Here is a 23336-nt window from a genome sequence, read left to right as displayed (position 1 = left end):
CCTAAAAAGAGTAATTAAAAATTGACACTTTAATTTTTGGAGCAGTTAAAATCAAAAATAAGGTAAAGTAAATATCAAGAAGACTTGATAATAAATTGAAATGTGTTTTCAGAATTCTTATCACTTCATTATGTCAATCGGTACGTTGGAAATAAAACACATCTATAACTAATCGTATGTTGCACGTGTGTTAAACAAAAATAGAGAATCACCGCTTCCAATCCACTTACACCCACAGAGTTTAAAGGGTTGTCATAGCTATTTAATATTATATCGATAATTACTCAAAGAGTACTCATATACTTTTATCACTACCAGTAAATCTTCATTGGAGGTATAAACCGTCTTACTGGATAATCTCGAGTTGGATGCCAAATTTCAAAAATAGCATGAATTGTATCCGAACGTATTTTATCAAGTAGATGAGTTGGGTCCAGCTTATTAGCGTTACCTAGGAGACACCACGTGTAGGTTGGATAGAAAGTCTTCCTAAAATTATTTTTTGTTATATAAAAGTAACAGTCAGCTGATGTAAAAATTATTAAAATTATTATTCAATTGACATTTTTTTTTTTGTTACCTTTTTGTATGTATACCTATTGTACCTATACAATTATTATAAAATTAGCTTAAAATTATTTGTTTTATCCTTTTTATTATTAATCAGCAACATTTTATGGAAGCGAACTTTAAATCCATCCTTAAAGATAATTTTTGTCCCTTTTTCGCTTGATATTAAATCCATCTACATTAATTTTTAACACTACAAACGAATGTAATTCAAATTTCTAGCCTTGACGGGTGCCGCGATCTACTGAGTACTGACTAGCTACTTTCAATATATTGTTATCCGACGAAAACTGTATGTGGTTGTCATTAATCATTATAGGACGATTTAAACTTTTGAATTTTTGACGTATTCCCTTGCTAGACATATCGATCGATATTTCAAAACCGTTTCAAAATCTAGAACAATCCCAACTAAAACAATCAATATTTACAATTTAATTCACTATATGGTATATACACATAGCTATAATAATTGATAGGGAAAAATAAGGGAGTCGAAAGAGCTTGGTATACGTTCATATTATATATTATATAGCCAAAGCTCAAGATACTTTATTGGTAGGTCATGACTCATGACACTACTTACTCTTAATACAGTTGATAATTGTTTATTATCAATAATATATTAATGTAGAAATATCAAAATGTTTAAAATATTTAATTCGTCAGTTCATTACAATATGTATTATTTTTAAATCTTAGGAAAATTAACATTGATTATAAGTCTGCAGTTATCATTTATCAATTGTCACAGTTATAATTTTAACAGAAAAAAAACAGTGACATAAAATGATAAAACGTTTTCTTATTCATTATTATTTCTAAAACTATATGTTATGATCGAAGAACTTAAAAATATACATATATATATATATAGGTATATAAGTTATACTAGATATGTGTCATTAAATTATACTATAAATATTACTTAGATATATTTTACAAAAATGTTATAAATTATAGCATAATGATTAATGCTATATTGACTATAATATTCTATTATACATTTAATTCATCATAACATAAAATTAATCGGTTTACTTGTATAATGTTAGATTGGTTAAATATAAAGTAGGCATCAGAAATAATAAATAAATAATTGTTTAAATAAAAACTTATATTACAGCCCCTATTCACCTTTTTCCGTTTTCACCTAAAAACCTAAATATACGTATTTTTAATAGGAAAGCGTACTTGCGATGCCTCTAAAAACGTTGTATCTTGCATAAGGGACTGTAAGAATTTCTAATAAATAAATAATACATAGCTGAATGGATATTTTTAGTTAAAAGTCTTTTGAAATAGAATGTTAGGTCTTATAGGTACTAATCATATTCTTTTTTGTTAGAAGATTATAATCGTTTAAAAGTTTTATAAGTATTGAAAAAATAAATGATAGTATACATAACTAAAAGTTAGTTAGTTTCGAATGAGTGTGGTTGGTATTAGTTACTTTTTTTAGTCATATTAAAAAAATCTCGCATAGATTGTTTAGACTGAGGTTCCGTCCATCAACATCTAAATTACATCAAATAATAAATATGAAAATAAAATTGATCATATATTATAAGATATTTTAATGATCAATATAAATTGTTTATAAACTTATAATTTTTAATTAATTATAAATTTATAATGATTATGTCAACTGATAAATTTGATATATGTAGGTGACATCTCACAAGTAATTTTCAAAATTAATACCTATTGGCTATTTAAGCTTTTATAAAACCACTACTCTTCTCAAATTCTATGTCTTATATTATACTTACCTATCAACCTAAACAGTAACAAACTATAAACTATTAAAGAAATTCGTTAAAAAAAAACACATCTATGATAACTTTCTCAGCACCAAACCTAGATTTAATTGAACAATGTGTGGTAATGACTAAAAAAATAATCTATTTATTTTATTTTGTTTTATATAATATTTTTATATTTTACATATTTATTAAAAAAATAATTTTAATTGTTGTTGTATATTGACCTTAGTTGATTAAATATATGTATAGTGATAAATTTAATATACTCTAGGTACATCAATAATGACCTTCAGGTTTATAATTGTTCAAAAACGATAAAAATGTGTTGTAGGTACCTACTAGATATTTACACTTATTATCAATGTTTTCTTTAGTCGGTTAATTTATTGCGAACTGTACAGTTAATATTCTTTTTAATTTATAATATATTTTGCTTCATGAATTAAATATATTTATGCAATATGGTTTATAAAATTAACAAACTTTTGTATGTAGTAATCTTAATTCACATACACATTTTTAACGTTTGTCCAAGCACAATTTCATTTCATCATCATAAAAATGGTAAGTAATAATTAAAATATTATGGAAGATTTAGTGTACTATTAGCTTATAAAACATATTATGTGCCAAATGTAATCAAGTGAGTTAATTATTAAACCTACTTAATGACTTAGTGCAAAATAATTAGTGATACTAAACGAATTAAGAATAATGGCAAAGGTACTTTATAGATATTCACAGCGTTTCCTTTAGTTGATTAACTTATTACAAACTATTCAGTTAATATATTTTAAAACTTAGGTATAATACATTTTGTTTTATGAACTAAATGAAAAAATATATTGATACACTATGGTTTATAAAAGTAACAGCTTTTTGTATGTATTAATCTTAATTTACATACACAATTTGAAAGTTTGTGAAAGCACAATTTCATTTCATCATCATAACGATGGTACGCAATAATTAAAATATTATGGAACATTTAATGTACCTACTCAATAACTTATTAAACATATTATGTACCAAGTGTAATCAAGTTAGATAATTATTATACATTTATACCTACTTGATAACTTAGTGCAACATAATTAAGATAACACTGTGACAGTAAAATGATATTGATTTAAAAAATAATAAATACAAATCATCATTTCTATTACCTATGTTAATTCATTACAATAAAACTAACCCATGGATAATATATTTATTAGTTTCAATAACAGTAAATCGTTTAAATTTAAGTAAATCAGGTACTAAAATATGCTTAATAAAATACAATCTAAGATTGTACATTTACTATTACACACAAATAAGAGATAATAATATGGGCAAATGTAAACTGGGCCCGTGGTTACCTTTTTTGTTGTAAACTCGGCCCGATAATTTTGACCAATAAATATAATAATTTAACAATTTTACTTATATTTTTACATTTTTTTACACTAACAATATTGCATAAATACATTTTACTTATATTCTTATACTTTTTTATACTTAAAATTGTACTTACATTTTTTGTATTGAATACTCAAATTAAATCCAACATTAAAATATTTTATCTACATTTTTACGAATTTTATACCATAAATTAAAATATGAAAATGAAAATAATTTTTGGAAGATAATGAGAATCCCCTTCTCGTGGTGTCCTCTGGGTAATGCTAAATGGTTCTTAAAAATATTATAATATTTTATTTGGTTTATTTTTATTCGGGCCGACTTTACACGTCAATAATTTTTACCTGAAAAAAATACGGACCGAGTTTACAATCGCCCAATAATTATTACATATAGAAACCTTAAAAATGTGTATTGTGTATATAGTATAGATATTTAAGGTGGGTATTTCCTATAAACACAATTTTATAATATTTATTTACATGGGTATTGAATTTTTATTGAAAAATATAATAATACATATTATAATTGTTTATTTATTTGTGATTTAAATTAGAATCATTTTTCATTTATCTTACAGTTATTTGCTTAAAAAACACAAGTTTTTTGCTTATTTATTATATTATATTGTATAAGTATCTAGTAAGTAATTAGGTATTTAGATATTTTTAACATTTATTGTTATAATTTTACACTGTATTATAAGAACCCCTCAAAGGGAAATGAAGATGTTAAGTGAGAGGAAAGTACAATGTCATTAGTATAATGTGACCCCAAAGATTTTACATTTCTTAATCATATATTATAAACAATGTATAAAATATATACTATATAATAATTTATGAATATAAGCTAATTATATCATAAAATATGTGTAGTATGAATAAGCATAAAATGTATATTGTAGTATTTAAACATATTATTAACTTCTGCAAATGATTAAAGTTTGATAATGAACCATTATTTTGTTTGTATTTTAGATTCATATGAGGAATTTGACATTACTACAATTTATAGAATCACAAATATGTCTTTATTCAACAGCAACAACGGTTTGTAAATTATTATGATTTCCTTTTTACTACTTAATTACAATATATTTAATAAAATAAATTAATAAATTGTATAGATACTAGTGGTTCAATGATAATTTGAATGTATGAAATACTTTATAGATTGAACCTAACTAAAGGATCATTTAAAAAATACAGCAAATTGTTAAATTCTACGGTTTTAATAAGTACCTACCTTTAGAAAATTTAGAAAATTATTTCCTTTGGGATATGTCCGTCTGATTTAATTTCTGTGCTTGTTTTGATAGTTGCAATAAAATTTAAATTTTTAAAATAATATTCATCAATTTATTTTAATTATACTAGGGTTTGGGTGTTTATGACTTTTGCATATTTTTTTCTTTTAGTCGTACACATTGCAAACCCAGTGAGAAATTCGTTTTGTATGAAATAGAATCAGCTACATTCAATTTTATTTTGCATATTTTTGCATATTTAGGGATTTTTATGAATAAATACATATTTTGAAAAAAAAATTGTAAATAAATGTATATTTCGCCAAAAAATTGTAAATAAATACATATATAGCCAAAAAATAACTTAAATATAATATAAACATTAATTTAAATCCATAGGTAGGCATTTTTGGTATCACAACTAACGAAAACGAGAAAAACTTGTAATTTATATTATTAACTTACCTTTGTTACTTATTTATATTTACTATAACCCTACGTTTATTAATCAATATAATCATGTTTACGAACGATGATCGCGATAGTGTGGTGATGCCGATAGGACATAATAATTTACATTATAAAATCTTTAGTTTTGTGTATGGTGTGCCTCGGGCAGTATTATTGAATTATTTTCGTATAGGCGTTTTATTTTCACTAAAAATAAAAGTAAAATGTTCCAATACTGCAAATACACAAATTTATTTGAGTAAAAACAAAATTATATTTGAGTATCTATATATTTAATTTCAAAAATCTCATATTTGTATATATTGAATTTGTATTTAAGTTTAAAATTATAAAAATAGTTGTAAGTTAATTAAGAATACATTTTGGATTAGTAATAAACTAATTTTAAAAAGACATATTTTTTTTTTTAGGGCATATTTTGATATTTATTGTGCATATTTGCATGCATTTTTTAGTGTTTGTAAGGTCATAAAACATCCTAACCCTAATTATAACTAATGAAGCATTTAACTCTTTGAATGTAATATTATTAGTTGATATAAATTGTTGTTTATATAGTCTATTCAAAATAAGTCTGGAAAAAATCGCATAGGCAGGTCCGCTGTCATTGACTACAGTTATCGGCACTCATCATGATCGGTTGGCGATTAGACCACCAGCAGATCACGTTACATACCTGCGCGAAACCGGGCGCGTTATCGTCGTACATTTTTCCAGATTTATTTGGAATAGAGTATAGTTGTATACCACAGACTATGAAAAGGCTGTGTTCATAGTATATTATATAAATATATTATTATATGCGGTCTATAAGTATCTATCATGTAAAAATATTCATGTGGCCAACTCAATTTCAAATTGTGATATGATAATACAACAGTCATAACCAAATTTCTTTTTAAAAAGTTGTAAAAATTACTCTATATATAATCCCTAAAATAAGCAACGAAACATTTTTCGAAAAAAAAGTAGTTGATTAAATAATATTAATTGATAACAAAACGCTTAACAAACTGCAGTGGTCTATTATAATAGATGAAATATTATTATAGTTATAGACTAAAATTTCAAGCTCACTTCTCAACTGACGTACCGTGTATAATAGTACGATCGTAGTATACATAATTACGATAGCTTAAAATTAGGCAGCTTAAATAATTTAAATATTTCATAGTATTATCTATATCAATGGTTCCCAAACTATGCACTGCGGTGCAATTAAGACACAGCGAGCACTTTCTAAGGCACAGCGGTCTATAGCTCATAATGAATAATTTATCGTTATCAATGAGTATTATTTTGTTCTGTCTTTCATGGAACTCACAGCAGAGCACCGCGGTTGAATTTGGTCTAAAAAAGGCACCACGGCAAAAAAAAGTTTGAGAACCACTGATCTATATCATCTAAAATAATATAATTTGTTCGTAGCTTGTATTTGAATTGCATGTTAACATTTTAAAATTACACTTCCGTACACCATAATATAAAATGAACCTTAATTTTTAAATAATCAAATTAATTCATTTTGATCTCTAAATGTTTATGTTATTTTGTATTATTAGAGACAGATGGATTCATGAATGATAATTTCTTAACGAACTTTAAAGAAAGTTATTCAATTGAAATACATTTAAGAACAAATGCTATTGGAATGCCATTACAGTTCGATAAACATCTTGATATTATGTCAACAAATACAAAAGAAATCACTAATTTTGGATCATTCCAGAATAATAGTCAAATGGCTATTTCGTATGATCCAAATTCATGGATTAAAAATAAAATTAGTGACTTTTTTGGTGAGTAGTTCTTACTTATTAGTAGAAGGGTCTTGGGGAGTTTTTCCAGAAAAAATATAATTTGATTTCAAATCTGTGTCCTAATTATTTAAAAATAGAAAAAGATAAATGTCATTTTTTCGTATGTGATTTACATACATATATTTTTAATGTTAATATTAAGTTAAATATCATTAGACTTAGTAAGGTGTTTATTGATGATTGTGGTTAAGAGAGAAATTAGAAGGTTTATTATACAATTGAGATCTTCAAGAAATGATTTGATTTTGAGTGAGAGTTCATCAGTATTATTACCGAAAGGAAGAGGTGGAGAAGATAGTTGCTTGCGAGTAAGATTTGTAGTGGTGACTGGCGAGGATGAGTGGTTGAAGTGGTGTTAACAATATTTGGTGGTACATTAAGGTTAGAGAGTTTCGAAATCGGAATATGTAGATGTTGTCGATCCCTGTAAAATGTTGATGACCTGGTGGACAGTTGAGGCCATTAAACATTAAACTGAACTTTTACGCGTGAAAGTTTCATCGTTGATGATCGATTGAATTATTGTGCAGAAAGTTGATTTTAAAACCTAACTGGATGTAGACTGAAGGGGGGAGTGTTGGAGCATCAGAAGTATTATACATTGGTTCATCAATTATTCGATTGTGATATCTGATGTATCAGGATTAAACTAGTCATACTGTTTTTCGACGAAAAACGCGTAATGATTTAGAGTTACGAATTGTTTGGGTTGTCTTTGGTGATTGGTTTGAGGCATTGTTACGTTTAAACTGGAGTTTTCCATCTTTTATTAGTTATTACTATTATCTTCCTGTATGTTATCGACAAATTGATTTAGCACAGTCTGTAGACATACGTGATTTAGGAATAACGAACAGATAAACGACGCGATTTCTGTTATACAAATACATAGATATTGTAGAATCGCGTGTAGGACGCGATATCCACATTCCACGTAATATCACGAAAAGATTTGCACGAGAGTTACGTATGTTGAAAAATTTTAGTCACTTATCGTTATCGTATAATTAGTATGATTTTGTTTTTGAATATTTCCGAGGGACCGAAACCCTGATTACACATGAGAAAGGATAAGTGGAAAACTGGAAAGAGTATTGAAAGACGATATTGTAAGTGTAAATTAATCACTATTTTTTTTCTAATAAATAAGACACTGTGTTTTAAACAAATAAAGCGAAGCGTAATAATACCTAGTTTGGATATAACGACTATACATTAAAAAGTTTTTAATTAATTATTATATTAACTATTTTAGTTGAAGGTGACGAACGATGTTATGGCATGAACTATTTGCGCTATCATCGCGATACTACTCCTAATCCTCATACAATGTTGAAGAACTATTTGCGCTATCATGACAATGCTACTCCTAATCCTCATACAATGTTGAAGAACTATTTGCGCTATCATGACAATGCTACTCCTAAACCTGATTCAATGTTGAAATCAGGTATTTTCAAAAAATATATATATTAAAAAACTAAGTTATTACATTTTTGTTTATAATATTTAAATTATATGTATAATATAAATGGCTATAATAAATTGTTCAAAAAAAATTAAAATATTTTTAAAATAATACCATGTTATTTAATGCTAATTTAAACACGATGAAAATTTAAAGTATCTAGTTATTTGTTTTAAAATTACAAAAAAATATAAAATATATATATTATTTTTTCAGATACTGGTTTTTCCCTTTTATCTCTATTTTTTCTCCGCTTATAAAGAAAAGTATTAGGAATATTTATTTTTGACTCCCCAAAGTACCAACTTCATTCATCTTACTACGAAAAAGATGTTGATGTCGGAAATCAAAGCATTTTTCAACTATTAAAATAAAAATAAATTAAAATTAAAACATAAAAAAAAATACACATCATTGTAAAATAAATACATTTTTCACTCCTTACAGAATCTAAAACACTATAAATTATCTATTAAAATATTAAAATTATACTTATATGAGATTGTATTTGAAAATGACGTTGTAGCGAGTCACGATTCTCGATATTGGTAAGATATTATATTTTATAATTAGTAGACACCCGAAATCTTGCCAAATGTGTATCACAAATACTATATGAAATATATCAATTAGTGTAAACCGGCATCAATCTATCTATATTTATAAAGTAAAACTCAACTATAATGGCACGTGCTTAAATTATGATTTATGAATATTCACGTTGGTCGGCAACAACAACTTTTGAAGAACGCAACAGTGAGACCATGATTGATTTCTGAACTTCGGGTAAAATTATAGGAGAAGAGGACTGGGGTAGCCACATATTAGGAAATCCACAGCACGGCATATTCAGATGTACCAAAACCATTGAGTATTTGGGTCTAAACTTGTAATTTATATTAATGTATTAATTAAACAAACTATTTTCAATTACAATATGAGTAGAAACGTAATTTAAAACAAAAATTCATCAAGACTAATTACTTTTATGCATTAAAACTCAATGATTTATTAGGCTATAATATCAATGATTTTTAATTCCAAATTATTTATTCCAACAATCCAATAGGTATAATCATAAAAATAGTAAAGGTACATAATTAAAATTCCATCCTAACATAATGTTTAATGTTTGCACATATCTACTACTGCAGTAGTAGTAAAATGTTATCACACTACACCATCACCGAAAATACAATTTTACCACTAAATACCTACCGCTACAATGTATGCGAATCTTAAAATAACGTAAATCGAAATATATAAGCTATTTATTCTAAGATGTTAAAGTTTTAATCTATAGGTACTTGCGTATTACGTAATATTAATATATAAATTAATATATTGCATTAATCATTTTCAGAAAACAATTTAATTAATTGCTATGACGTTTTTCAATATCGCTTCAATGATTATTGCTTGCAAGATTATTCCTATTTTGATAATCAACCAAACTGTACATATTTTACATTTTATTGGACACCCGATAAAGATCAAACATGTTTAACTATGACATATTATATTTACTATCTCTGGAAACACGAAGATATTTTTTCTATCACAATTGATATGTACGATGAAAATAATATGGATGTTATACCTTCAACCGAATTAAAGACATATGTAATACTTTTTACTATAGATTCTGAGTGAATCAAAGATTGTAATTATTTGTTTGGAAATTAGAATAATAAAAACATTAAAATCTATTTTTTATGCAGAACGGTGTAAAAAACGGTATAAACACATTAAAAATTACCAATATTGTTTTTAAGAAGAATGAGGAATATAAATTGTCATTCAGTATTAACCTCACGGACGCGTACATATATCATAGTGTTAATGATATTGTGAAATTTGGACTCATACGAATTGCCCAATGTTCAAATAATGGTAAGCATAATATAATATGAAAATAATACTTATTTGTATTTTACAAATTTACAACCATTGAGTATTGATTAATGATTATTACTATGAGCCAAATAATGCCGATAATGGTCAATAGATGGTCTTAGATTATTTATTCAAATATAATTAGTTTTTATTCAGTTTACAAGTCGACAATCAATCGTCGAAATAATAATATGTTTATGTGATATGGATTATAATGATACTTGTGCCACCTGGTGGCACTACCTCCTGAGTGGAACCAGAAAATAAGAACATGACATCTATTAGTTTGCCAAACCTAGTTATTTAAATCCGTAGTATCATGTAATATTCACATATAAAATATTTTTTACTATAAACATGATCTGGGCGGGATTGGTAAATTGGGTCGAATAATGTTGTCCTATAATTTTGATTAATTTTTAATATTTCCTAATCATTTTTTTAAATATTCTAACGCATTTCAACTTTTAAGCTATTACCATTACTCTGTCAGTGCCGTAAAAACCGGATGTGCAGAGTGTGCGCCGCACACGGACCACAGACCTCAAACTCTATTGCAGCCTTGCGAGGCATCAAAAAAATGTATAATACGGCCACACAGGACTCTAGATTTTGGTTTGCACACAGGCCTTAAGTTGTCTAGTTACGGTATTGTACTCTATAGATAGTTGGGACTAGATGTTTTTATTTTGAAACCCATTTTTGCGATGCCTAGCCTCCGAAAATTCAACTCAATTGTTACACTACTCCATTACATTAAAATACAATTAAATATTATATTATTATAAATATAATGTTTTTTAGATAAAGAAGAAGTTCGAATTGTTTCTGCTAATAGTTTTTCAGACAACGTTATAAATCCAATACCATTCAACATTCTTGGATACGGTATATATTTAAATAATTACATTTATTAATTATTAATTAATGAACATCTTAGTACTAATTATTGATAAAAATGTGAAAAGTGTGTTACTATTTTATAATTATTTATTACTGCACTGTATTTCTGCATTTATTGTATAGTATAATATATAAGTAGATGTGCTTTACATTATACTAAATGAAAAATTATGTTGTTAATAATAAGTATTAATAACTAATCGCCTATAAAAATGTATTTTTATTACTCTATTCTTCACGAAAGAACGATCGGATATCGCTCATTCTTGAGTGGGAAATTGTAAATTTATAAAAATTCAATACCTGTAATACGGTTATATAAAAACTTTGAACAAGACATTTTAATATAAGAAGTTTATTTTGCATAAATTCATATAAATATTAATTTAATGTATAATTTCGCATATAAGTGCATATTTCATAACTTTTATTTCATTAAATTATTCATAATCTCGGTTATAATTTATAAATAATTAAACTAAAAGCAAATTTTTAATTTTTAATTATAATTTTTTTTTCAATAGGTATAATGGAACGTTTCTTTGAGTCCTTAAATCCTTGTTTAAATGGTGGATATTTTACGAAATTCTCAAAATGCGTTTGTCCTCCTGGTTTTAAAGGACAATTTTGTGAGACAGGTAATTAAAATTTAAGTATTTATCGTTCATCGTTATATTAATAACTTATTGTCATATTCAATATATAAATAAAATAACAAGCCAACATATAAATTTAAATAATTTAATTTATCCAATACCCACAAATGATACAAAAATTAAGATGCACTAACTGTACAATATATACAGTACAGATAAGTATATTAGAGCGACTATACTGAGATGTTCTGGCGCTTTGCATACATGAAGAAACTACTGACGTCTAACCTTAATAACACATACGCTGAACAACGGTGCAAAGCTGCCACTTCGCCCCACCACCAATAGAATATACTGATGGGTGTTTAAAGTATGTGTATGTGTAAGCATTATATAGGAATTCATGATGTTCTGTATAAGTGAACATATATCAAGTTAGACCTATCCATGTATTATAACGAACACAATTTTAAGTCCAAAGTTTTAAACAAGGTTTAAAACACGATATTTTCACCCTCATTAAATTATTAATAAAAACTTTTTTGATTAAATAAAATATGTATAAGTAATAAGAATTATTACTCACTAGTCACTAATATATGATATAAATAATATATAATTTTATTGAATCTATGTTATTCTTTATAAATTATCTATTAAGGCAGTAGAAAACAGAATATCAACAGCTGTGAAATAAATGTAACATATTAGAATATGTATATTAATATGTATGCATATTGAGCATTAGGTTAGTGAAAAAATAAATTTTAATCTTAGCAAATTAAAATGATATTATTTTCTAAATAAGTAGGTATATAAAAAAGATAATAATTAATTAAAACTTGATGGTGATGTATAAAACGATTAAATAAATGGCTAAATCAGCGTCTGAATTCTCTGAAGAAAATGTAATTATTTAATTATTTCAGGGTGTGGGTTAAATTCTTACGGATCTGACTGTAAAGGAGTTTGTTCAATAACAACTGATAAAATGTGTCGTGGAATGTTAATGTGTACGAGTTATGGGTGTACATGTCCACCAGGACTAACCGGTCCATTGTGTAACAAAGGTAAGTGCCTATATATACACTAAAACTAATGTACTAAACCATATATATTATGCTTGAAGAATATTATTGTATAACAATAATTCATATCATCAGCTATTTTTATTATTTTTTTAATTATCTTTTATGTTATAGACTGTACATTAGGTACATATGGAGCTGATTGTAAACAAACGTGCTCCAGTAATTGTCTTGATAATACATGTGATCAATATACAGGTGTCTGCTTACATGGATGCTCAGCAGGATACGTACCACCATATTGCCGTGAAAGTATGATACATCTTTGCTAAAATATCAAAAATTATTTTAAATTAATGAAATACGTCTATTGTTATGGTGATATGAATAGTTGAGGATGCTACACCCGCATGTGCTGTCTCTGTTTTACTAACGTACATCATAGCAAATTTGCGTTCAACAGAACACATTTTGTGATGTTATATAGCTTTAATATTAAAGTAAATTTACCTATTATCAAATTTAAAGCTAAGAATATTATCTAGGCAATGTCATATGGTTTTATTAATATTATCGTTTTAAAGTGAGCAATGAACATTTTAAGTTGTAATATTTTACATAGCTATAACTTCATTATTTATGAATCATATATGTTTTTTTATAATCATATACAATCCATTCTATGTTTCATGAAAATGTTTATATAAACCGTTAAACATGTTTAGTGAGCATCCATCGGTGTCAGCGAAAACAAATTATCCAAAGCCCATAGGTCTTAAATTTAAACTGATAACATATAAAAAATGTCAACTATAACCTACCTTTAATTTATTATAATTGATCATTATTTACTTCTATAATATCTAGTATTTTAGCTTTAATACTATAGAGTAAGTTAATCAAGAAACTAGGAAAGTACTGAAAGTAGGGACTTTATAAAATTAATAATAATTACTTATTTGAGTTCCTTTAAACTTAATGGGATAAACAGCTATTATTTGGATCTTAATAATCTTATAATTATAAATAATATGTAAGATGTTTGTACTTGACTTTTTTTCCTTAAAAAAATGTATACCTCTAATATATTTAGTATTTATCGATACGGTACTGAAATCAAAACCTTTATTCTGTTATTTTAAAAATTGAAACCGGAACTAGCACAAACATTTTATTTTTTTACTAAATCATAACCAAAATTAAAAAAATATAATACCTACTAATAAAGTAAACATTAAGCCTTTATTAAGTTATTAAAACTTATTAACCTCAAATTTTTATTTTTATGTCTCATATTATATTAATTTGTAATTAATAATAATTATAGTTTTATATACCTATAATATAATACGAATAATAATATGTTGTTCAATATTTGTATATTTTTAAATATTTTCTCAAAATACTTATTATGTACACAATAACAATAATTTTAAAAAAAAATTGTATTTAGAATTGTAATATGTTTGATTTTATAGAATATCCATACTTCATTAACCCACCTACATTGCTTTCGGTCAAACACGATAGAATTGACATTGCATTGGATTTTCAAGAAAATAATATAAAATATGGAGATAAAATGAATCTTAAATATTATCAATTATTTTATAAGGTAATTGCTATTAATAAAAAAAATAGTTGGTATTTATTTCTACAAAATAAATAGCAGTGATTATGTAACGAATAAAGCTAATAATAATATATATCGTTCCAAATATCAAATTGTATTCGTGACGAACCGATTGGCCGACAAGTCGGTTTGCCGACATCCGACTTTCGATACACACGTTATATTTAGTTCAAAATGAATTAGCTATACTTAAAATATAATTTTTATATCGTTTTAAATTATTTGTATAAACCATGAACATTGTTCAAGTCAACTATCAACTAAGTATAAATATTATATATTATATAAAAATACCTAACCTTATGAGTTTCTGTTTTCTAAATTAAAATTGAACATAATTCAATTATTGTGTCCAAGTATATTCCAAAATACAAAATTACCATTTTGTAGCTTAAAATTATAATTTGAAACGTTATTAAAAATAAATGTTTTATTATGTCATTTAACTTTATGAATGCTATATCTTTCTTTTGCAAATTATAATATTTCTTTTAATTTTCTATTCTTAGTTTTCATCTTTTGAGGCCATTTACAGTTTTTTTGTCTAAGAGGTCAAGTTCAAATTTCGTTTGTTAAAATAAAATTATTTTTGTGTTTTGTGAAACCACGATTTGTCGGCGAATTGGAATTTATTTTCATTTTTACCGGAGACTGGTCTTTGCATCAGCGAAACAAGTAGTCGGCTAATTGAATTTCAACGAATCGTACCTGAATCATTGTAGGTACTATATTGTACAATGTACACTGTACATTGTGTTAACCAATTGCAAAAAAAAGTATGTCTATAATTAACTATTGAATAGACGCCGTTTTGCCACTATACTTCGTTTTCAAATTATAAATTAAATATGAGATATATTATACTCTATTCAAAATGAGATTAGAATGGACTGGTGACCAATTTTAGTTCTCGAAGGTCAGACTCTGTCCCTACTATCGATCCCGTGACCGAGACTCAGGTCGCCTGTGCGTTCACTGCGCCCAGAAGAAACTACTCTCGATCAGCTGAACGTGCCACTGTATCCCTGTGGTATGAAACATTGGACTCTAAAATTTAAAACCGTATCCGTAATCTGATATGATGTTGGTAACGTGTATCCCTATTTGCTACAATATTATAAAAACGGAAACGATCCATTGACCCTGTCCTAAAAATAGGAAATTCGCAATAGTTGCATTTATAGATTTATTTTTGTTCTGTGCTGTAAAGTAAATAATTTATAACATTTATAATAGTATGTTATTCTGTGATCTAAGGAATGACCAATTAATAATAGAATTCGTTTTTTTTTTAATTTGTATGCAATTATTATTACTTACGTGTTACATCTTTTGCGACTCATTGACTAATATTTTATTTTAATGCCGTTCGCATTATAAATCCCCATCTTATCGTCTTAAGTATATTTATATGTGATTAATAATTATAAAGTTTACACCTCATATTAATCCTTTTTATTTTACAGTCATTAATAGAAGATACATTTAGAAGCTTTAAAATTAAATCAATAAGCAATACCGACAATTTTACAATGGAAATTATTAGTAACTTAGAACCAGATACTAATTATAAGGTTGGAGTATTGTTAATTGCAGATGATGGAAATTTTAATGATCAAGATATAGTATACGGTCAATATAAGACCACATGTATACGTAAGTACCTACTAAACATTAATTTCCCATTTGTAATAAATTGTCAAATTAAATTATCAACGTAAAAACTAACCCACCGTTATTACTCATTATAGTGCTACACATAAGCATGCGTAGGTCTTCTTAATAGAGGAGGCAATATAACAGTCCTTGGGACTCCAGGAAATGGGGCTACACTTGAATTTTTTTTTCCAACTATAGCCTTAAGGTGAAGCAACGATCTTTGAAATTAATCATCACACAAAATCATGGATGTGATTATGTTAAACTTTATTAGGTTTATATTAAATTAATATACGATTAAAATAGGTTTAAACATAACAATCTCACAACGGTTTTTAATGTGTCCTTTTTAAAAATAAGAAAATGTGATACCAACAATTTCCTTACGTTTAAATTGCATCATCAGATTTGAGTGGCTTGAGGTTACGAGATATATTTGACACTGTTATGTAGCCATTATTTTCACAGAACAAACCGGTAATTATTGCTGAAAATGCCTTGTTATTAGAAAATATATGTTGGAAGGGGGGGGGGGTATTAGGGGCTTCTAGGCCCATCCCGTCATACACCAGCCTTCCATCTATCTCAATCAGTTACTCGTACCTTTCAATATGTTCCTCCTCCCAGCTCTTCCACATCCTTTTCCACTACATTTTAGTGTATGCTATCATAAGATATCTTGACATCAATGAAAAATACATACATTTTGAATTCCCGTGTTTTTTTATGAGAGTAGCCAAATGATGAATATTTGGTAAGTTGTCAATCCACCGGACCTAAAACTACCTCTTGATATTTTCCAATTACACATTTATTTGTTTCTTTTATCCTTGATAGATTACAATTAGTAAATATTTTATATACTACATTTAAGAGTGTTATTCCTTGGAAGTTGTTGCAGTCCTTTCCATCTCCCTTTTGTGTGGGGCAATGGGGAATTAATCGCCGTTTTCCTGTCTTTCGATATTTTTTCTGTTTCCCACACTTTAGTAATTATTTTCCATATTCTTTGAGTCAACTCTCCTCCTTCAATCTTTAACAATTCTGCTACCACTTCGTCCTTTCCTGATGATTTGTGGTTCTTTAACTTTTGTATCTGGCAACTGATTTCTTTTAAATACGGGCTTAGGTATAACTGATTATTTCTAGTATTTCGACTGGGTGGAAAAACTTCAACTCGCTGTTTGCAGCTTAGAAATTTTTCAAATAATTTGCCCAATTTCTGGCCAATTCTTCATCCGTAGTTATCTATTTATATACAGTCATCGTATAGTACATTTTTATAGTCTCCTTTAAGGTTTTTTACGTGTTGATATAGCTTTCTTGTTCTATGGGTCCTGTATTTCATCCTTGCGCCATCAATCTTACATCTTACATATTTTCTCTTTTCACATCTTAGAAAGTTATTAGTTTCCCTCTGTAATGGAATGAGAGGAAAAATAAACATTCACTATTAAATTAACTTATTGATACTATATTTTTGGTATAAATTACAAATATTACATCAATTATGCTGATACGGTTGGTGGTTGTAAATACGCGATGATGGACCAAGAACTCAACTCGCGACATAGTGTCATCTAATTTATAAGCGTGTGCGGTGCCTTCTAAAACCTTCGTGCCTGAAAATTCCAGAACGTGTCATGCTTTCACAGTGCACTCGGCGTATTCTAGAACATCCGCTCGTTGTACCACCACCACACCTCCGAGGACTTCTATGCTTATCCAAGATTTCAATGCCCTAGCTACTTTACTTTTTCTAATCGTTTCTTTGCATATTTTATTAAACTAGGGTTTAGATATCAACTTCATTCTACCAAGGACCTCCACCGATGAACCATTTCATTGAGTTGTTTCAATCCTTTATTTATAGTTTCATTATTATCTTGGTTTTATTTTAGAATATTTTTTATCTTGCACTTATATTTTTCACATATTCTTTCGTCACTGAATTTACCAATGTTGTAGATATTCCTCTTCATTGATTTGCAATTTTTCATCTTATTTAATTTCACTTTCATCCAACATCCAACCACTAAGTAGTTATAATCTTATTCAACTCTTCTTAATGCTTTTATCGGTTTCGGTGCCTGGTAATTATGCATTTGTTTTATTTTCCAATATTTTTCGACAATAATATATTTAATAATACAATCATTAAACTGTTCAAAAAATAAAATAATTTCATAAGGTTATTTACCAATATTTTATTTCTTATTGTAAGTAGCTACTTGTAGTATCGACGTCCGATATAGCACTTACTTATTTTCATATTTTTAACACATTTGTCGTTTTTTCTGAAAGAATACTAAAATGCAACGGGTATCCAAATTATTTTACATTTATAATAATTCACAATATATTTATAATATCTAAATACATTTTTTAGAACCTCGAATTACTGATTATAACATAAAATTAATTAGTGGAATACGAAGCATAAACATAACATGGAACAGAGTAAGTGTAAAAACAGTATAAGCAATAGTTAATTTTTCATCTGTAAGAATTATTGTGCTTAATTAACATTCAACTATATGTACAGATTTTGTTAATTTGTTTGTTCCAAATATATAATAAGCAATAACTAACGAATTATGATTTTTAACTCTAACACATCCTATAAAATAATTGATGTCATTTTAAAAAATCAGTACACCAATGATTATTATTTTTATTATATTATGTACAGATTATTTCAAGTCGATTAGAATGCAAAGTTACAAAATACGTTTTGACGTTAATGTCAATTCAATCACAAGATCAAATAACTGATGTACAAGAAATACTATCGAGTACAGAAAGTGGTCACTTTTTAGATAATCTTCTTCCAGGTTTTCAGTATAACATAAAATTAACTCCTTCAACAAGTAATGGAACGTTACCATCCTCGCCTATATATTCATTCACTACTCTTATGTCAAGTAAATATTTATTTATTTTTACTTAAAATATTATTTATTTAAATATTATATTTCTTGAACTTTTTGACTTTTTTGTAGCAAACTATAAAATAGCGCTCAACATTGTAATATCTACTAACTATACTAAATAATGTGATGTATAGTGTATTACAAATATTAATAAATATTTAATAAGAGGTTTTTTTCGTTATATAGAAAAAAAATAATATTCTATAAATATAATTGTTGCTTCATTTTTAATATAGCAAATGATGTTCAAATAAAAAATATTTCTATCAAACATGAAAATGGAAAAATTAAATTAAACTGGATTTTGGTAAATTCCTATCAACATTATACCACAATTCATGAACCGGTTACATCACTCATCAGATATAAAGTAATTTACTCAACACAACTTTTATAATAATTTTAATATTTTTATTATCTGGGTAGTATTAAAAATAATATATTATTCATTCATTAAAACTGACTAAATTATTTTAATTTTTTTAAGTTCTACCTACTTAATACCAATACCTACCTACATAGTTATCTATGTCTTTCTAAACATTTTCATTTTCATTTAGCTTAAACGAATTCTCAGCTGTTCCACAAGAGAAATAGAACAAAATTGGACGTCAATAACAATTTACAATCAGACCAACTATGAAATATTTAATACAGTGCCTAATTCTCAATATAGTATACAAGTTTTGGTTGACATCAATGACAAAAATACTACTCAACAAGGAAATATGATTGACGTATTAACACCAGCATCAAGTAGAAATATTTTAAACTATAATTGAATACATTTTTTTTTATAAAAGTGTTTTCTATATTTATCCATTAGACCCAAAAACCGAACCTATCTTAGATTCTGAGCATCCAATATATATCACTAATGACTCTATATTTGTTCAATGGAAAGTTGATTCAGAAAATTGCTCCAAGCTTAATGGATTGTTATCACAATTTTATATAGAATTAAAGGTAAGTTTTGTAAATACAATTGATTCTTTGTAAAATCAAATCACGTATCTTTTTGTAGAATAAAGTTGATAACATTATACAAATAAGAAACACAGAAAATAATTACATTTTCTTTAATGACCTAAAATCAGGTACAGCTTATGAACTGAAAGTATTTATAAAAACAAATATTGGTTATAATCCTGAACATTTTCTACACGTCAAATTTACGACTAAATATGAAAGTAAGTGAAATTTAATAATACAATTGTTTGAATGTTTAGAAATTTTAACAAAACTTGTGTTTTTTTTTTCTTTTTACATAATATTAGATTTAAAAGCAATAGAAGATTTAATAGTTTATAAAAAGAGTTTAAAGAAGCGCATGGTAGGATTTCGCTGGAGCTATTCACAAAATACAACTTTAGACGGATTTATAGTTTCGTTTAATGAGAGTAATTTTATTATACCACCACAGAAATGCTCAGCGTGGCCAGAATACTATTGCCATACATTCTATAATTTGAGCCCCAGCAGTAGCTACACATTTAAAGTACGTATATTGCCGTGAATAATGGTAAATGCTATATATTGTAACCACACTATATGTATAGTACTCTGTTAAATTACATTTAATGGCGTTTATATAAATATTTTTACACAAGATGAAACTATTTTTGTATTAGATTAAGCCAAAATCAATAGATTATCCAGAAGGTGGTAAGGTATCGTCAATTTATTTTAACAGCATCGATGGACGTGAGTATATTAAAGAATTCCTAGTAGGTTATAAATACACAATATACAATAAATTGAAAATAATGAATAATATATAACAATTTGTAATTAAAACAATAGTACAATTTATGTATTATATTACGATTATTTTTTTATTGTACACATACAAATTTAGAACCTGATTCTCCAATGAACTTAAAAACTACCAAAATTAGTAACACTACTATGTCTATCCAGTGGGATATTCCATGGATATTCAACGGTGAATTGAAGAAGTTCATTATAAACGTCGAAGAAATTGCATCAATAGATATGGAAACGTGTTGCGTTAGCATTGCACCAACAGAAATTTCAATTTCTGAAGAATTTCCTACTTATAACCATACGGTAATACATTTTTGTACTATATAATCATAATCTAATTTTACGGTAGTAAATTTTTAAGCTGTTTTATTTTGAATCTGCAGATTAGTTCGAGTTAAAAATAATATCAATCTAATAATAAAAATAATAAATTATTTGCGTTTCATATACAACGTTTATCTATGTGTATGACATAATAAATCATTTATATTCAAAATATATACATAATTTTAATATGATTTTATGCTTAGCTTGTAAAAAACGATAAGACTACAAGTGTACAACATTAAATTCGATATAAGCTTATAGTAATGTTAAGGTTTACCGCAATTACACGAGCTATGTAGTTTACACCACTAGTCTTACGAAAATAAACATTAATGTTTTTGGGGGGAGTTTAAGATTTAAATAAATAAACTAATATTATAAGCTATTAAACTGTGGTTTTTGGCCCTGCAATCCAGTGATCATCTTTAAATGTATATTTCAATATTAAAAAAATGGCATTAAAAATAGCACTAATCTACCTCTAAAGTGCTATAATGGAGTCTCATATTCTGTTTTATCTTATTCCTTCGGATTGGTGAGGTCTTGATCAGTTTATTCGTTTCCAATTATACTACTAGCCCGGGTACCCATATAAAAAATTACATTTGTCTAATAAGTTTGTGCATACGAGTTACTGTTGAAATGTTATTGTAATATATCATGAAAAATATTTATATTGTTATATTTGTGTTTTCTTTTTGTTTGATAGTTTGAATAGTTAAATACATTAGTTGTTTGCACTTTTTTTAAGATATATATTAAATATATTGTGCTTATGTATTTAAAATAAATATAGTTATGTACTTAGTACTTAATAGTTTTCATTGCCTAAATTAACACCTAAGTAAATTATATTATTTATTTATTTTACAGATAACTGACTTGCAACCCGGATCAACATATTCGGTTGGTGTTTCAACTGTATCCAAATCATTATGGCACAGTTCACCGTCTAGACTGTCAATTACAACACTTACAACTATTTAAGAAGTGTAACTATTATTATAAATATTAATATTATTGTTTCTAATATTTTTTTGTTTTTTCTGTTATACAATAATAATTTACAATATGTGTATGATTTTGAAATTTAAAAAACATAATATCATAAAACTAATAATGTAGTATAGTACTCGCATAATATAATTTTGTTATCAAGTAGTAAATACATAATCTTAGCATTAATAAAATAGACTTTGAATTATTTAATTTTACAAATACCAACAAATAGTTATTTAGTATAATATTCAATTGTTGAAGCTAATAATAACCTAATACAAATTGATTAAGCAATCACGCAACTTTATAAAATCACTAATACCCAGAGGCTCATGGCCTCTTTATTTTTTCTGGTTTTTAGCAAACCCCGACATAAGTGTGTAGTCAAAAATTGTAAGTGTAAGCGTATAAGTACCTACATATAAATAAATATACCTACAAATTAGGTATAAACCATGTATGATAAAGTATAACTAAAACTGATCACTGCACTCCAATTCAAAGATTTCAAAAGGTATCAAACATTTTTAAGTTTATTATAATTACTTATAATAAGATATAGATATCTTAATATTTTTACAGTCAAATTGATAATCTATAACCCAAAACAATTGACAAATAATATAAATAACTCAATAATTGTTTATTTTATTCAACAATATTTTTGTTAACAATTAAAATATCCAGATATACAATAACATATTATCATAATACAATATACCTAATACTTGAATTAAACTATGAATGAGCTTTAAAATCGTGTAAATTTAAATTAATCACGTTTAAGATTACATAATATATTTATAAGCCGTTAAAATTGAATTAACATTTTAGAAGTTAAGTTAGT

General features: G+C 26.4%; 1 protein-coding gene across 1 annotated transcript; it reads left to right on the top strand.

Moving 5' to 3' along the window:
• The first annotated feature begins 2700 nt into the window (after window positions 1-2700).
• LOC132923543 (uncharacterized) lies at window positions 2701-22680 on the top strand. Its single transcript, XM_060987579.1, has 22 exons — window positions 2701-2900; window positions 4721-4792; window positions 7023-7259; window positions 8536-8730; window positions 10112-10371; window positions 10470-10641; window positions 11449-11532; window positions 12072-12185; window positions 13073-13213; window positions 13346-13483; window positions 14650-14786; window positions 16271-16460; window positions 18853-18923; window positions 19156-19387; window positions 19633-19766; window positions 19957-20152; window positions 20223-20362; window positions 20421-20586; window positions 20674-20894; window positions 21028-21100; window positions 21255-21466; window positions 22364-22680. The coding sequence occupies exons 1-22, from the start codon at window positions 2798-2800 to the stop codon at window positions 22475-22477; spliced, it is 3402 nt and encodes a 1133-aa protein (XP_060843562.1). The 5' UTR covers window positions 2701-2797; the 3' UTR covers window positions 22478-22680.
• The last annotated feature ends 656 nt before the right edge of the window (window positions 22681-23336 follow it).

This window comes from Rhopalosiphum padi, chromosome 1 (assembly GCF_020882245.1).
Source record: "Rhopalosiphum padi isolate XX-2018 chromosome 1, ASM2088224v1, whole genome shotgun sequence".
Classification (NCBI taxonomy): domain Eukaryota; kingdom Metazoa; phylum Arthropoda; class Insecta; order Hemiptera; family Aphididae; genus Rhopalosiphum; species Rhopalosiphum padi.
The sequence above is the reverse complement of the archived record's forward strand: the minus strand, read 5'-3'. Positions and strand labels throughout refer to the sequence as shown.

Coding starts and splice junctions, on each gene's coding strand:
- LOC132923543 (XM_060987579.1), top strand. CDS start 2,798: ATGGTTTATAAAATTAACAAACTTTTGTATGTAGTAATCTTAATTCAC. Junction 4,793..7,022: donor TTTATTCAACAGCAACAACG/GTTTGTAAATTA, acceptor TTGTATTATTAG/AGACAGATGGATTCATGAAT. Junction 13,214..13,345: donor CGGTCCATTGTGTAACAAAG/GTAAGTGCCTAT, acceptor TTTATGTTATAG/ACTGTACATTAGGTACATAT.